General features: G+C 45.4%; 1 protein-coding gene across 1 annotated transcript in view; it reads right to left on the bottom strand.

Annotated features, from left to right (window-relative positions):
* The window catches only part of LOC128511042 (immunoglobulin superfamily member 1-like), a 52331-nt gene extending 40712 nt beyond the window's left edge, over window positions 1-11619 (bottom strand). Inside the window, exons 1-2 of the mRNA XM_053483698.1 lie at window positions 11493-11619; window positions 2767-3015 (exon numbers count right to left, since the gene is read on the bottom strand). Of these exons, the coding sequence (XP_053339673.1) occupies window positions 2767-3015; window positions 11493-11619 (376 nt within the window). The remainder of the gene's footprint in view (window positions 1-2766; window positions 3016-11492) is intronic.
* Window positions 11620-18003: the final 6384 nt, after the last annotated feature.

Genomic DNA, 18003 nt, shown 5'->3' with positions numbered 1-18003 from the left:
CATCCGGTAGTGCAGCTTTTGTAATAGGGACATTAATAGTATTTTCGAAGCTTTAGTGTCTTTTTTTAGTTAAAGAGGAGTGACATTGTGAGTTTGTGACACTGACAGTAAGCTGTAATGTTAACTCCAGACTTGGTAAACAGATCATTAAGTTATCTAAAGTCTGACCACTGCTGGTGCTGCCAGTGATTTTCAAAACGGCCAATAAAAAACTAAACTGGGAAATAAACTGTAAACTAATCCCAAACAAATTTTTGTAAATTAAAACACCACTTACCGCGAATAGTCCATTAATCCGCCATCTTCAACTCTAGTGCAGTTTGGCAGCGTCAGTTCGGCGGGGGTGGGGGTGGGTTGTTAAAATCACGTGATTGCAACTCAGCGCAGCTAAATTGCTGGCTTGTGTTAACGTGTCCTTAAGAACGAAGCGCCATCTGGTGGTAGAACCAGGTAAATGCATAAATAGGGCTTGAATGGGCGTGTTTACTGTGAAATCTTGACACGCCTTTCTAGAAGGAAAAGGAAGGGGGATTACGGCGTGCATAGGGCAGCCGTACGCCATTCAAACGCCATTCACACGGCCACGGCTATTTGGCGTGGCTCCATCTGTATGAATCTCTTGGGGAGAGACGCATTATGTAAATTAGCAGCAAAAATACACTGTGGACCAACAGGACTCTGGGTGACTTTTCCAGAAACATTAGTAACACAATGTCTACTCATTCATAACCCAGATATAACCCCGAAAGAAGTTAATGTGGTATACTGGTTAGAATACAACCAACCATCTGGCCTTTGGAATACTTATCAAGAATGGAAACCATGGATTACGCACTTACGTCCAGATTGTCAAGAAACAGACTTACCACTACATTGCACCATAAAGTATGACTCAAAACATGATGAAGAATTCGCTACATTGTGGGAAGACTTAATAGAAGGCCATGAAATGGACATGAAAACCATGGAGATTATAATCGGCCCACAAGGAGTGGCAGCCATTGCACTACTGCCCGAGAAAATTCAAGAGTGGTACCAAGTTGAACATGCAGCGCCACATGTCTCTCTGATGATTGCGGAAAACTTTGAACAAAAAGATTTAGGTAAGATGGTTGAGGAAGCCAAACAAATAAATGATAGGGAACCAACGTTAAATCCATGCATACATTTATCACCTGATAAAAAGTTTATGTATATATCACAAGAAAACATAGGCAGAGTTGTTGCCACCCATGTAGACATAGAATTGCAAGATAAAGACATAGCAATTTCACAGATGTCAGTGATTAAAGAGGAAGAAAAAGAAACAGAAGACAAAATACTTCAAGCAGTTCCAGAAATAGTATGGTCAAAGCATCATACAGATGTAGGACTAGTCAAATCAGCAGGATTAGTAAAAATCCAGGTTAAACCCAATGCCCGGCTCCTATACATAAAACAGTATCCGCTGTTGTCCAGGGCAATTGAAGGCATCAGACCCACAATTTTAGGATTAGTGGAAGCTGGAGTACTTATTCCTACTTCAAGTCCTTGCAATACCCCTATTTTTCCACTTCAAAAAAAAAACTCACAAAAGTGGAGATTAGTTCACGATCTCAGAGCTATTAACAATATAGTCATTGCAGACACTCCCGTAGTTCCTAATCCACACACAATATTGTCAAATATCCCTGAGGGGACTAAGTGGTACTCAGTTATTGATTTATGCTCTGCCTTTTTTAGCATTCCTCTACATCCTGACTCACAGTACTTATTCGCATTCACTTACGAAGGGCAACAATATACGTACAAATCCATACCACAAGGATATATGGAGTCTCCTTCCCTCTTTAACCAGGTGTTAGCACGCGATTTAGCAACGCTCTCGATACCAAGTCGTCTGTTAATATATGTTGATGACATTTTGATTTGTAGTCCAACAAAAGAACAATGTCAAAAGGACACAATAAAAGTATTGACTATGCTGGCAGAAAATGGACATAAGGTAAGCAAAGACAAGCTACAATTCTGTAAACAAACAGTCGAATATTTAGGGCGAGTGTTAGAGGGAACGAACAAAAAAATTTCACAAATGTGAATCCTGTACAAAGTGTTTACCAACATCTGAACACATCTACAATCTCCTAAAATCGGAAAAATAATAGTTCCTAGGACACAAACATGAGAGAGAGCTTCTTTATGAAGCATTTTTTTATTTTGTGTTTGTGGATGTGTGTAGTCATTAGAGAGGTTAAAGATCCATTTTCTCTCTCTCTTTCTCTCTGTGTCAGCCTGCACTGATTCCGTTAGTGTGTGTGTGTGCATGCATTATTGTACAGCATGCCCCTCCCCTACTCATCTCGCCTTCACACACACACACGCACACGCACACACGCACACACATACTCTAATGGAAACACTGCTCTGTCGTGATTCTTTTCCAAGGTAAAGTGCAGGTTAATTAGTTTTATTTCTACATTATATTTTGTATTAATAATTTTTATATATTCATTTATTTAGATTGTCGAATAAATAAGCTGAGTTTACATTATTTATTTTTAAGAAAATTTTTGATATACTAAAACATGGGTTTCAGTGAGTATAATCAGTTTATTTAAATGGAGTAAAACAAAAGCTGATCAGTCTGATTAACAGTTTACTGTGTGCTATTATTTATAATGATTTCACACAGTTATACAGTAAATATAATATGAATATGACAGCTCAAAAACCAAATCCTCACATAATTATAAGGTTTTAAAGACAAACACAAACACACAGACTCACCTGATACAGTCAGTCTAACAGCAGCACTGATCTCTGATTGAGCTCTTAGGCAGGTGTAGTCACCACTGTCATTGTTTTCAGCAGAAAAAATAGTAAATGATGTTTTATTTGTTTTTAGTATTTTTTCATTCTTATACCAGTAGTATCTCCACTGAGTGTCTCCTCCCTGTATGTCACATCTGAGCGTAACATTCTCTCCAATGAACACGTGTGTATCAGGCTTTATGTACAAGACAGCTTTAGGCCACCCTGTAGAAAGGTTATATTGTTAAAAATACAAAAAATAGATTCCGGTGTACACAAAGTTACATGACAATTACAAAATCAGTTTTGTAAGAAAAAATGCAGTCTGTGGTGGTGTGACTGAAAGAGAAGGGGTCTGGTTTATACTTGGCATGTTCAGAGGTAGTGACTCTCCTTATATAATAAATTTATACAGTACATTGATCTCCTTTATTGCTAATTCATATTTAGCATACAATCTATATCCATCAATAATGTATAAATAATATAATTAGATAGCTCATATACAAAAAGAAAAAAAAATCTTTTGACCTTATTAAACTACAGATGTCGCCATTAAAAACGCACATTTCGAGAAAAGGGATCCCGCGACTTGCCACGGCTGCGCACGGCAATCTGTGAAAATGCCCTTCATTACCTGTAGAGGGCAGTCGTGTTTCAGTCCGACGTATTGTATGTTTACTGAAGCGAAAATGTGTTATCTCTCTTAGGCACCCATTGACAGCAAGCAACGGAGCTCATAAACGTGTCGAGCTGAAACTGTAAATACTGATATGTATTTATTCTTCATTTTCTCCTCTCCTTCTATGATGATACTTCTTTAACTGCGCTTTCCCTATTCAGTATTATTATTATTATTATTATTATTATTGTAACGCACCCACGCGTGTGTGCGAAAGGACGAAGTACAACTGATAATACATGTATATGTTGGCCTAAAACAATATTGTTTTTTGTGTTTATGCACTTTAAATATACACTAAACAACAAACACTGCCTTTTTGCAAAGTAAAAGTGAGTTGCGCGTGCGGCCTTTTGATCAAAAGGCTGATAAACGCGTGTGCAGATATGAGTAGATTTATTGATAAAATTACAGACATGAAACAAAAATATATGCTACTCACTGAATACAACGCGACAGCACGCAGAATCCCTGGGCTTTAACCCCACTTTGTCCATTCATTAGTACTGTAGTAGTACACTTAAAAATGCTGGGTTTCTGTAAACACGTCATTGGGTTGTTTATGCTGGGTCAAAATTCTGTGTTATTTCGGGTACTTTAATCACACTGTTGGGTTGTTTTTGCTATGAATACTAAAAGTGCTGCATCATTAAACTCAGTGCAAAAAAACAGAAAAAGAAACCTTTCTGTTTCTGCCCTTTTGTTCCGGTGTTTATGCAGTAAAACCATGGGTGAACACAATGATTTAAAAATTTAATTAAACACATTTTATATATATATATATATATATATATATATATACTTAGCAAAAAAAGAAACGTCTCTTTTTCAGGACTGTGTATTTCAACACTAATGTTGTAAAAATCCAAATAACTTTACAGATCTTCATTGTAAAGGGTTAAAACAATGTTTTCCATGCATGTTTAATAAACCATAATCAATTAATTAACATGCACCTGTGGAATGGTCGTTAAGACCTTAACAGCTTATAGGAAGTAGGCATTTAAGGTCACAGTTCTAAAAAAGCAGGACACTAAAGAGACTTGTCTACCAACTGTGAAAAACACCCAAAGAAAGATGCCGAGGGTCCCTGCTCATCTGCGTTAACGTGCATTAGGCATGCTGCAGGGAGGCATGAGGACTGCTGATGTGGCTAGGGCAATAAATCGCCATGTCCACACTGTGAGACGCCTGAGACAGTGCTACAGGGAGACAGGAAGGACGGCTGATCATCCTCGCAGTGGAAGACCACGTGTAACAACACCTGCACAGGATCGGTACATCCGAATATTACACCTGCGTGACAGGTACAGGATGGCCACAACAACTGCCTGAGTCACACCAGGAACACAGAATCCCTCCATTAGTGCTCAGACTGTCCGCAATAGGCAGTCCATGAGGAGGAGATGCACTGCAGTACTTCAAGCAGCTGGTGGCCACACCAGATACTGACTGGTACTTTTGATTTTGAGCCTCCCTTTATTCAGGGACAAATTGTGAAACATTTTTAGTTTATGTCTTATGGTGTTGACTCATTTAGTGTTCATACAAATATTTACACATTAACTTTACTGAAAGTTAAAACAGTTAAAAGTCAGAGGACATTTCTTTTTTTGCTGAGTATATAAGTGGCATTTTAATTAAAATCCAACATTTTAATGGTCAGTGGTGCATGGCCATCAACTCGCACATTCTGTAATATTCCATTGTCATTTATACTGCCATTGATTTAGAGCCCTAAAGCATTCTCTACTTAGTAAGTAAGTAAGTAAGTGAAACAGAAAGCAGTACATTATCTGCATTTATACAGTGTGTAGGGTGGGAGGCAGTTCAGCTATAATAGCTGATGTTAATTGATGTTAATATGGAGTCCAGGTAGTTATTGAAGACCCAGGTAGACTTGTAAGAAGTTCCAGTCCTGAACTATCGAACTGTCAAGTCCCCAGAGAAACAGTTGCCAACACCAGGCAAGGCCAGAACTATTTTCTAGGTAAAGAGAATCATCCCCAGACACCAGACGCATCCCAAAGAGACACACGTGGCATCCATGCGACAAGATCTTCAGCCAGAAGCAGGGCACCAGGATGGGTCAGACAGGTCCGGAGGGCAGAGGGAGTCTGGATCACTGGCAGCTCAGGAACGACATGTGTAGCTTGACAGAGAGAGAGAAAGAGTAAAAGGGGGAGACAGGAGGAGAGGCGAAAGAGAAAGGGGGGGGAAGAGAAGAAGAGGAGAGATGGCAGTTAGGTATGGTCACAGTCACACAATGTTTAATGTGAATGTATATTAACTGTAGAGTGCAAGCAGAGACTTCGGCAGGACTAACTATGACAGCATAACTAAAAGGGAGAGCCAGAAGGAAACACAAACATGAGGGCTTCCTGAGATGTAAAGCAAACAATCACCTCACCGTCAGCAAACCTGAGTGATCAATGAGAGTGAGGAAGACAGCATCTAAACATACCAGTTCACCATAATACTCTACGTCCATGAGTCCCCCAGATCTGCTCCTTTACCTATGGCAAATCTATTTATAAAATGCTTGGCTAAATAAATAGGTTTTTAGCCTGGACTTAAACACTGAGACTGTGTCTGAGTCCCGAATACTATTTGGAAGACTATTCCATAATTTTGGGGCTTTATAAGAAAAAGCTCTGCCCCCAACTGTATTTTTCATGATACGCGGTACTGACAAGCAGCCTGCATCCTTTGATCGAAGTAGGCGTGGCGGATCGTAAGGCACTAGCAGTTCGCTCAGGTACTGCAGCGCGGGACCGTTTAATGCTTTATATGTCAAGAGTAGTATTTTAAAATCAATGCGAAATTTCACAGGGAGCAAATGCAGTAAAGATAAGATAGGGGTGATGTGCTCATATCTTCTGGTTCTAGTGAGGACTCTCGCTGCTGCATTCTGGACTAGCTGAAGCTTATTTATGCATCTAGCTGAACAATCAGACAGTAAGGCATTACAATAGTCCAACCTAGAGGTAATAAAAGCATGAACTAGTTTTTCTGCATCGTTTAGCGACAATAAATTTCTTATCCTGGCAATATTTCTGAGGTGAAAGAATGCTATCCTGGTAATATTATCTACATGAGCTTTAAGTGAAAGGCTGGAATCAATAATCACACCAAGATCTTTCACTGTTGCATTTAGAAGGCCATCTAAAGTTACGGTGTGATCTAAAATTTTACTCCTAGCTGTATGCGGTCCTATGACTAGAACTTCTGTCTTATCTGGATTTAGCAGAAGGAGGTTAATTAGCATCCAATTTCTTATGTCCTGCACACATTGCTCAATTTTAGTAAGCTGTTTTTTTCTCATCAGGTTTTGCTGAGACGTATAACTGTGTTTCGTCAGCATAACAATGAAAACTATTACCATGCTTACGGATTATGTTGCCCAGAGGAAGCATGTAAAGGGAAAAAAGCAGTGGACCTAAAACTAAACCCTGGGGAACGCCAAACTCCACTAGAGAACATGCAGAATAATCACCATTTAAGTCTACATACTGATAACGATGCGTCAGATAGGATCTGAGCCAGGAGAGGGCTGTACCCTTAATTCCTACTACATTTTCTAATCTGTGAAAAAGAATAGCATGATCAACGGTGTCAAAAGCTGCACTGAGGTCGAGTAATACAAGCATAGTTACACAACGCTGATCCGAGGCCAATAGGATGTCATTTACTACTTTAACGAGTGCTGTACCTGTATACAGTGTCTCTGTACTGTGATGAGGCCAAAATCCTGACTGATACAGTTTATGTATGCTATTTCTATGTAGATATGAGCATAGCTGCTCCGCTACTATCTTTTCCAGAATCTTAGAGATAAAGGGAAGGTTTGATATTGGCCTGTAACTGGACAGCTGACAGGGGTCGAGGTCAGGTTTCTTAATTATTGGTTTGATAACTGCTAATTTAAAAGATTTTGGAACATAACCAATGCTGAGTGAAGAATTAATTATTCTCAACAGGGGTTCTGTTATTGCTGGTACTATCTGTTTAAGAAAATGTGTCGGTACAGGATCTAATATACAGGTTGATGAATTTGCAGAAGAGATGAGTAAAATTAGTTCATTCTCTTCAAGGGGAGTAAAGTATTCTAGGTTCTGATCTGACGGCTAGATTAACATCTGCCTCAATTACATTGTTCGGTTTCAAAACCTCAATTTTATGCCTAATATTTACAATTTTATTATTAAAATAGTTCATGAAGTCCTTACTATTGCATGATGTTGTTGTGGAGATTTCTGCAGTGGTCTTACTTCTGGTTAATTTGGCTACAGCATTAAATAAGAATCTAGGATTATTTTTGTTATGTACGTACCCTTGCATGAGTTTATATAATGAAAATATTATGTATAAAAAAATCTAATTTATATATTTGTGTTTAATTAAATTCTTAACATTTTAAAGGTTAGTGTTTGCTGCAGACATTCACACTTTTTTGGGGGAAGAGCTTGGCTTGTACAGGCTACTATATGTTGATCAGCAGTCGACGCCCCGCTGTAACCAGCAGATCAAAGGAGCAGTTATCGGCTATGGCACGTAGCCTTCTAAATTTGGAGGCCAGGGTTGTGTCATGCACACTCAAGCCGCGACCGGCACTAGGACCCGGAAGTAAGGCGGTCGCAAACCAGGAAGTATAAAAGGAGTAAACAAACCTCAGTACAACGCTCAGTCATTGAGTTGCCCGATGTTGCCTCGTTTGCGGTCATCTAACTGTGAGTACTAACCTTTTTGGTTTCGCTTTCTTGCTGAGTGTGTATTTATAGGACGCGGGTTAGATTGTGTCTTTCCCTTGCTCCCCAATCGTGAGAGTCCTTAGACTAACTGCGTGATTATCCTGCCTATTCGTGTCACTCCGCGTTTGGGTTTACCAGTCACGCTACACAGGGCTAACCGCTAAAGCTACGTCTTCTGGTCATCTCAGGTTAGTTCTTGACAGAATGACTGAGCCTACCACGGTGAACCCAGCGGAGCATGCGCGTCTCTGCGGTGTGGTGGATCAGCATGCCGCGCTCATCAATCAGCTAACCGGAGAGCTCGCTACTCTGCGTCAGAACGTCCAAGACGTCGCGGCCTTGCGCCGCGAGGTGGCGGAGCTCCGGCGGGAGAACGCGGATCTCCGCGCGGCTGTTGCTGACGCGACGAGCCGGCCACCCGCCGCGGCGGCCGCAGCGCCGCCTCCCCCCCCTTCAGATGTCTTTCTAGCTCTACCAGATAAATGGGACGGCACGGACGGAAGATGTAATGTGTTCTTGACAGCATTAGATCTGGTGTTTGAGTTTAACGCCACCAAGTACTCCACCGATCGGCTTCGCATTGCTCTTCTCGTATCGTTGTTGTCCGGGCAGGCAGCTGAGTGGGCCACGGCAGTGCTTCGAGCAGACACCGATACCGCTCATTCTTACAACGAATTCACCAGCCAGCTCAGACTCACCTTTGAACATCCTGCCGGCGAGGTGGAGACCGACACAAAGCTCTACCACCTGCGGCAGGGAGGATTGTTCGTGAGTCGCTATACTGCCGAATTCCGCACCCTCGCAGTACAGACAGCCTGGGGAGACGCCGCGCTCCGGACATCCTACTACGAGGGACTGGCTTCACGCATCAAGGATGAACTGGCTGGACGAGAACTCCCCGCCACACTGGAGGGGCTAATCCAACTCGCCCTCCGCATCGACCAGCGCCTCCTCTCTCGTCCGAAGCCAGCCCCGAGGACCCTGCCGCCTGCTTTAATCCACGCCTACACGTCACCTCGACCATCCACCACCTTCACTCCCGCCATCACTGAACCTGTCGGATCTCCACCTCCTGCCGTGGTTAACACCGGAGCCGGGGAACCCATGCAATTAGGACGCGCCTCCCTAACCGTGACAGAACGAGAACGCCGGTTCCGAGAAGGTCTGTGCGCCTATTGTGGGTCAGCGGCCCATCACCGGGCGATCTGTCCGCTACGCCCGGGAAACGCGCAGCCCCGGTGAACAAGGGGAGAGACTCACCGGGCGCCATCCACCTCTCCACCACCACCCACACCACCACTTCGCGTCTCACGGTTCAGGTAACCCTCCAATTTGGCCACAAACGGGTCCGAAGTACCGCGTTCATCGATTCCGGTGCCGCGGGGAACTTCATTGACTCCACGTATGCCAAAGAAATGGGGGTAAAGATCGAGGCGTTATCCCAGCCGCTTCACATCACCTCAGTCGACGGTCGGCCCCTGTCATCTAGCCCCATCACTCACCAGACCCAACTTCTCTCTTTCATCATCGATCAGCATCACGAACAGCTACAGTTTTTCCTCACACCTATCTCATCACCCCTGGTCATCCTCGGTTATCCCTGGTTACTGCAGCACGACCCTCTCATCTCATGGGCACAGAACCGGATCCTTCAGTGGGGGCCGACCTGCACTGAGCTCTGCCTCCGGGCACCGGCTGGGACGTGTTCCAAGGAGTCCGAGGTCCCCGACGTTGACACCGACGCCATTCCACCTGAGTATCGAGACCTGGCTGAAGTATTCTGCAAAAAAAGAGCCACTCACCTACCATCTCATCGCCCATACGACCTGGCGATTGAACTTCAGCCAGGCTCCGCCCCCCCCCCGCGGCCATCTCTACTCTCTATCGACCACCGAGACACAGGCTATGGAGGAGTACGTCGCCAACGCCCTGCGCCACGGTACCATCCGACCCTCCTCCTCACCAGCCGCCGCGGGGTTTTTCTTCGTGAAGAAGAAAGGGGGCGAACTTCGCCCATGTCGACTATCGGGGGCTAAACAAGATCACAATAAAGAACCGACATCCGCTGCCACTCACCAACTCTGCCCTGGACGCCCTCTCTGGTGCCACCATTTTCACGAAGTTGGACCTCCGGAGCGCCTACAACTTGGTGCGTATCAGAGAGGGCGATGAGTGGAAGACGGCGTTCATCACACCCACTGGACACTACGAGAGCCTGGTCATACCCTTTGGACTCTGCAACGCACCCTCGGCCTTCCAACAATTTATTAATGACGTCCTCAGAGACATGCTGGGCCGATGGGTGTTCGTCTACCTGGACGATATCCTCATTTATTCCCATAACCTCCAGGAGCACATCCAACATGTTCGGGCGGTTCTTAAGAGATTGCTCGCTCACCAACTGTACTGCAAGCTGGAAAAATGTGCTTTCCACGAGCACTCCACCACGTTCCTGGGTTTTGTCATCTCGCCCCAGGGTGTGGCCATGGATCCTCAGAAGCTCGAAGCTGTGCGTCACTGGCCCCTACCCAGGACCCTCAAACAGCTTCAACGTTTTCTGGGGTTTGCGAACTTCTATCGTCGCTTCATCCGGGGCTACAGTACAGTTGCAGCACCATTAACTGCTTTGACCAGGCCCTCGCTTCACCCGTTTCGCCTTACACCTGCTGCCATCTCCGCCTTCCAAGATCTGTGTCATCGTTTCACCACCGCTCCCATCCTTCTCCACCCAGACGCCAACCAACCTTTCGTTGTGGAGGTGGACGCATCGGATGTGGGCGCCGGCGCCGTTCTCTCTCAACGAGGTCCAGACCAGAAACTGCACCCGTGTGGTTTCTTCTCCAAAAAATTCAACCCCACTCAGCAGCGATACGGGGTAGGGGACCGCGAACTGCTGGGCATAAAGTGGGCCTTGGAGGAATGGCGTCACTGGCTCCAAGGCGCCAGTGAGCCGTTCATCGTCTGGACCGACCATCAGAACCTCATCACCATCAGGAACTTAAGACAACTGAATCCACGACAGGCACGGTGGGCTCTATTTTTCGAACAGTACGATTTCCACCTATCGTACCGCCCGGGGTCCAAAAACACCAAGGCCGACGCACTTTCGAGACAACATGACGAAGACCTTCCCCGGGCGGATCCCGTGCCTGTCATCCCCGCTTCCCGGATCATCGCACCTCTTCAGTGGAACTTGGAGACAAGGGTCCGCCAGGCACAGGCCGCAGAGGCCGGGCCGGCAGGCGTGCCGCCTGGACGACTCTACGTACCCCAGAACATGAGATCTGACGTCCTCCAATGGGGCCACTCCTCCGCGATCGCCGGACACCAAGCGACGAGAAGGACCCTCTCATTCATCCAACGGGCGTTCTGGTGGCCGTCCATGAGAAGGGACATCATCGAGTTCGTCCAGGCGTGCCCGGTGTGCGCCAGGGCCAAGGACACCAATCAGCCACCCCCGGGAGAGCTTCAACCACTTCCTGTTCCTCGGCGGCCCTGGACGCACATCGCCCTGGACTTCATCACGGGCCTGCCGGTTTCAGAAGGGAGGAACACCATCCTCACCATTGTTGACCGGTTCTCCAAGGCTGTGCACCTGGTGGCCCTCACCGGACTCCCATCAGCCAAAACCACCGCTGAGCTAATACTGGAACACGTAGTCCGCCTGCATGGGTTCCCCAAAGACATCGTCTCGGACAGGGGGCCCCAGTTCACCGCCCGGTTCTGGAAGGCCTTCTGCCGTCTGATCAATTCCACCAGTAGTCTGTCATCCGGATAACATCCTCAGACTAATGGTCAGACGGAACGGACCAACCAACAACTGGAGCGCTACCTAAGATGTTTTGTGGCCGACCGCCAGCGCTCCTGGGCCCGCTACCTCACATGGGCAGAACTTTCCCACAACCTACACGTCTCCTCAGCCACCAATCTAAGCCCATTTGAGGTATGCTATGGTTTCCAACCTCCGATGTTTGCCCATCAAGAACCGGAGGTCGACGTACCATCGGCCCAACAGTTGGTCCGTAGGTGTCGACGGCTCTGGAACCAAGCCAACCTCGCTATCCAGAAGGCCAATCAACAGTACACCACTCAACACCGCCGTCGACACCCTCCGGGACGTTTGTACAGAGTAGGTGACAAGGTATGGTTATCCACAAAGAACCTCCACCTTCATACCGAATCCAGGAAACTCTCACCTCGCTTCATAGGACCATACCGCATCACCCTAAGGATAAACCCTGTCACCTACCGGCTCCAGCTGCCTGCGGCGCTCCGGATCCACCCGGTTTTCCACACATCTCAACTCAAACCCTTCATCACCTCTCCAATGATTCCACCCACCCCCCCTGCTCCTCCTCCCCGCATCATTGACGGTGGTCCCGCCTACACCGTGCGTCGGATCCTCGATTCACGCCCTCGGGGCAGAGGCACCCAGTACCTGGTCGATTGGGAAGGCTACGGCCCCGAGGAACGATCGTGGATTCCGGCCCGGTTCATCCTCGACCCCGAACTCATTCGAGACTACCGTCGTCGGGTATCCTCCACCCCAGGACCGTCAGGAGCCAGTCCTGGACAGGGGGGTACTGTCATGCACACTCAAGCCGCGACCGGCACTAGGACCCGGAAGTAAGGCGGTCGCAAACCAGGAAGTATAAAAGGAGTAAACAAACCTCAGTACAACGCTCAGTCATTGAGTTGCCCGATGTTGCCTCGTTTGCGGTCATCTAACTGTGAGTACTCACCTTTTTGGTTTCGCTTTCTTGCTGAGTGTGTATTTATAGGACGCGGGTTAGATTGTGTCTTTCCCTTGCTCCCCAATCGTGAGAGTCCTTAGACTAACTGCGTGATTATCCTGCCTATTCGTGTCACTCCGCGTTTGGGTTTACCAGTCACGCTACACAGGGCTAACCGCTAAAGCTACGTCTTCTGGTCATCTCAGGTTAGTTCTTGACAGGTTGGTTGGTTGGTTGGTTGGAAGCACGTTTGAAGGAGAAGATAACGTCACAAACACACACACACACACACACACACAAACTCTCTGTGCATACACACCTACAGTGCAGTATGAGACACGTGCGCGGACACACACAAACTCTCCGTGCACACACACACTTACTCTCCGTGCACACATACAAAATCTCTGTGCACACACATAAACTCTCCGTGCAGATACACCGTGCAGGGAACAGCTGAACAACAGGTCTTCACTTCGTGATACACCTGGCCATAAATAAAACTAAATATTTAGGCCCAAAAAGATGCTTTAAAATCTAAAATTCATTCATCGGCGTGTATAAACCCACGGCTAGCACTTTCACTTAACAAAAGGCAGCGTTTTGATCAAAAGGATGATAAACGCGTGCGATTTATCGATAAAAATGCAGACATAAACCCCCCCAGAAAAACAATAAACACAAATATATAGGCTACTCTATAGATAAATGATGGCTTTTCCAACACGTTAGCGCGCTCCGATGTAGGCTGATATATTCAATTCATAATTATAAAAATTTTACTTTTTCTATATTATTTATCTCTATATATATTCTCTATAGAGAATTTATAGAGAAATAAATAATCTCTCTATAGAGAATATATAAAGAGATAAATAATATAAAGAAAGTATAATACGACTGTCCATACAGTAAATAAAAAGAAAAGTATCAAATCCAACTATTAAGTCTGATTCAATTGCTACCATTAACCATTTATATTTATTTGTTTTTTATTTTGGGCAGAGACGTCCGGTCTCTTCTTAATTTATCTAAACCCCCTACAGTATTTGCCAACAGCGCACACAGTTTGATAAATTCACACCTATTGTGAATGAAAGGTGAAAAGAGATTCCGCAGAATCTTCTGACACAATGCTTGCTCTGAAGGACTATACTCAACAAGAATATGGAGGATAAAAATAATATTTATAATAGGATAAATAATTCAATAATAAAATTATATCAAATAAGAACTTTATCCAAAAGCCAGACCGACCTAATTTTCATTCACTGCTGAAGTAGTTAAATATGCTTATACTGGAGATACATAGTTCCCTTTTAAAGGCTACACTCTATGCTGCGTCAAAAGCTATGGGAACATCTTGTCATGTTGCCAGTTGTGAAGCATATGTGTACCAAACACGCCAAATTCTTGGTTTTTATAACCTCGGTCAGGTGACGTCATCTGATAGGACGCACCTGCAGGTTATAAATAGGAGTGAACCGGAAACATTCCTCAGATTCTTGTCTTCACCTAGTTGTGAGCGTGTGTGTCTAACCAGCAAAAATAAGTGTTTAACTCACCGATAATGGCAGAGTTTTAAACGAGATGTCCCTCTGTGTGTGTAATCCATATCGGAGGGCGATCTCTACACTTTACTGCTTCGATTAAGTGCTATGCGCGCGCCTCGCATTCCTTGAGAAGCCTCGAGCTGCCGCGCATTCCTGGGGCTTAAACTCTTGCATCCGGCAGAGCAGTAAGAGACGGATTTAAAACTCCTTTCTTTCGCGTTCTCATCGGATTGGGAAATCCCTCTGTCTGCTCTCAAGCGCGCGCGGCGCTTCTTGTGAATGGGCAAGGATAGACATCCTCTCTTGCTTCCACGGAGATGGTAATAGCCTCGGGGCTCTGCAAGGTGAGGCGTATTGGACTTACGCCGGGCCACAGACTTGTCTCTTCGTGCAACAAAGCAGACGGCTTGTGCTATCGGCCGTTTTATGGCTGCTATGGTCTCCGCAGAGAGCCACTTGTGGTTGAATCTCAGGGGCATCAAGGAGAAGGATCGTGTATTCCTCCTCGATGCCCCATCTCGCCTCCCGGCCTACTTGGCGATGTCGTTAACTCGGTCGCCACTAGGTTCATGAGGCAAAGTTATATAACAAGCCTTCGGGAAATTCATTTCCCACCTTGCTCAAGAGTCGGGACTGTCGGCCACCCAGTCTCGACCGGGTCTGACTGTTGCGAGGCGTGAAACACACAAGGAGAGTGTTTTTGAGCATGCTCTTTCCTGTTTAGAGGACAACATTTTTGGGTGTCACATGGAATTTCTAGCTAGACCAGAAAGTGACCATCACTTTCAGAGACCTTAGCTCTCATGGCAGCTGTATCCACGGTGACACCTTTGGACCTTCTGCACATGAGAGCATTTCAGTTGTGGCTAAGAACCAGGGGATTTTACTCTAGGGCCAATCCCCAATAAGGGCTACGCGCCAGGTGCTTCGTACCCTTCCTATGTGGTTCAGACCCAGGTTTCTGACTCTGGGTCCCACTCTAAGTTCGTCTTGTCGTCGCAGATGCTGACGACAGACGATTCCCTCATGGGCTGGGGTGCGGTCTTAAATGACAGTCCAGCCCAAGGGAGCTGGAGAGGCCATCTTTTTGCGCGGCACATCAATTGCCTCAAAATCATGGCTCTATTTCAGGCCCTAAAGCACTTCCACTGCCTCGCAAGATCAGCAAATGTCCCCTTTACTACTCTTTGACTCTAAGTCAAGCTGGTCTTCCAGCCAGCATAATAAAGACTATTCTAAGTACTAGGACTGCCTCCCCTCAAATAGAATGTATTTGAAAGTTGGTGCATGACGAAGCAGGTAGACCCAGTCCACTGCCGAATTGTTTCAGTGCTGGAGTTTCTGCAGAAAAAATTTGTCCTCTGGCTTGTGCCCCCTCCTTAAACCACTAGAGTCAGCGCCTCAGGTTTTTGACCCTTAAGATGTTTTTTCTAAATGGTGTTACCTCTCTAAGAGGATCGGACATCCCTATTGTTTTTGATGCCTTCTGTCCTCTGCCTTTACAGCTTCGGAGCAGGAGAGACTTCACTCACTGTGTCCAGTACGTGCTCTTTAGATTTACGCCCACCGCATCAGCCAGTGGCGTAAGTCAGAGCAGCTTTTACATGTTTCGGGGCCACAAGCTGCGTGAGAGATGCTATTGCCCTCTCCTATGAGGCGCGTGGGCTCACTTCGCCTTTAGGAATCAGGGCTCATTCAACCAGGGGAATCGCCTCATCAATTGCATTAGCAAAAGGTATTCCCTTGCAGCAAGTATGTCACGCGGAGGGTTGGTCCTCTCCGCACACATTTGCCAACATGCATCCTATTGTTTTGAAGCCTTCTGTTCTCCGCCTTTACAGCTTCGGAGCAGAAGAGACTTCACTTACTGTGTCCAGTACGTGCTCTTCAGATTCACGTCCACCGCATCAGTTAGTGGCGTAAGTCAGAGCAGCTTTTACATGGTCTGGGGCCGCAACGGGGGGTGGCCCCCACTACACTCGGCTATTGCCCTCTCCTATGAGGCGCGTGGGCTCACCTTGCCTCTAGGAATCAGGGCTCATTCAACCAGGGTGATCGCCTCATCTATTGCACTAGCAAGAAGTATTGCCCTGCAGCAATTGTGTGACACGGAGGGTTGTCCTCTCCGCACACATTTATTACATTTATAGTTTGGATGTTCATGCTATTCCAGGCCCACGGGTCCTCGAGTCAGCTACCCAGACATAGTTCTGAGACCTTCTCGGCCTTGTGCGCACACGCTACACAAGCTTTGAGTCCAGACACTTGCAGTGCGGCGGCGTTGGTACTCTCGTTCCCATAGCGTTTTCACGCAGCATCGAGTGTAGCCTTTGAAAGGGAACGTCTCGGGTTACTTTGCTGTAACCCTGTTCCCTGAAAAGGCGGGAACGAGATGCTGCGTCCCAATGCCGCATTGCCTATGTGACCAGACATCCGTTCAGACAAAACAATCTGAGGAATGTTTCCGGTACACTCCTATCTATAACCTGCAGGTGCGTCCTATCAGATGACGTCACCTGACCGAGGTTATAAAAGCCAAAAATTTGGCGTGTTTGGTACACACATGCTTCACAACCGGCAACATGACAAGATGTTTCCATAGCGTTTTCATGGGAACCTTTTCAGGGAACAGGGTTACAGTAACCCGAGACGGTTACATTTTAAAAGTACAATCGCAAGTATATTACAAACTGCATGTTATGTTGTAAAATATAAATAAAACAGTATTAGACACAAATATATGATATTATAGTATATATATAGAAAATGAAAAACGCAATTATTTAATTAATTCATGTATTGTGTATATTTAACTTCATTCAGCCGTTTCCGTTTAATGAAAAATAACGTTCCGACCAGCCCACTATTATTTTCTGTTCAAATTTAAAGATGCCTGCACGTGTGTGCAAAAAGACGAATACAAAGAATACAAAAGTGAATAATTACTTATAAGTTGTCCTAATACAATATTGTTTCCAATGCTAAAGCAAACATGATTTTATTTTAGTCTATTCGCTGAATACAACGTGACAGTGAACCCCTACAGAACCCCACTTACTGCAATCCCTCTTCTCACCTTTCATTCACGATAGGTGTAAAGTTATCAAACAGGTTTCGCTGATGGGGAAATTCGCAGAAATGGGGGGTTTAAAACGATTTAACAAGACTAAGCAGACGTCTCTGTGTGAAAAATATAAAATGTATTTCGCCAGCAAAACATTTAAATATTCTATCTTCAATAAAACTGTATTGAAACAAAACTGCGTATTTTTCTTATTTAATATTTTTTCCGGAACATTGTTGTCCAAACGTTGTATGTATATGTAAAAGATTGAAATTTAAGCACAATCAGAAAGGACGAATAAAGGAATGTACGAAACATTAACACCTTTATCGTGTTCGAATGAATAAAGAGTTACTGCATTATGTTTCAAGACCTCCTTAATTATAAATTTTTCTCCTAATTTCATTGTTACGGGGCGCAGTGGAGATCC

The sequence above is a fragment of the Clarias gariepinus genome, chromosome 1, assembly GCF_024256425.1.
Source record: "Clarias gariepinus isolate MV-2021 ecotype Netherlands chromosome 1, CGAR_prim_01v2, whole genome shotgun sequence".
Classification (NCBI taxonomy): Eukaryota; Metazoa; Chordata; class Actinopteri; order Siluriformes; family Clariidae; genus Clarias; species Clarias gariepinus.
Note: the sequence above shows the minus strand (reverse complement) of the source record. Positions and strands in the feature narration are given on the sequence as shown.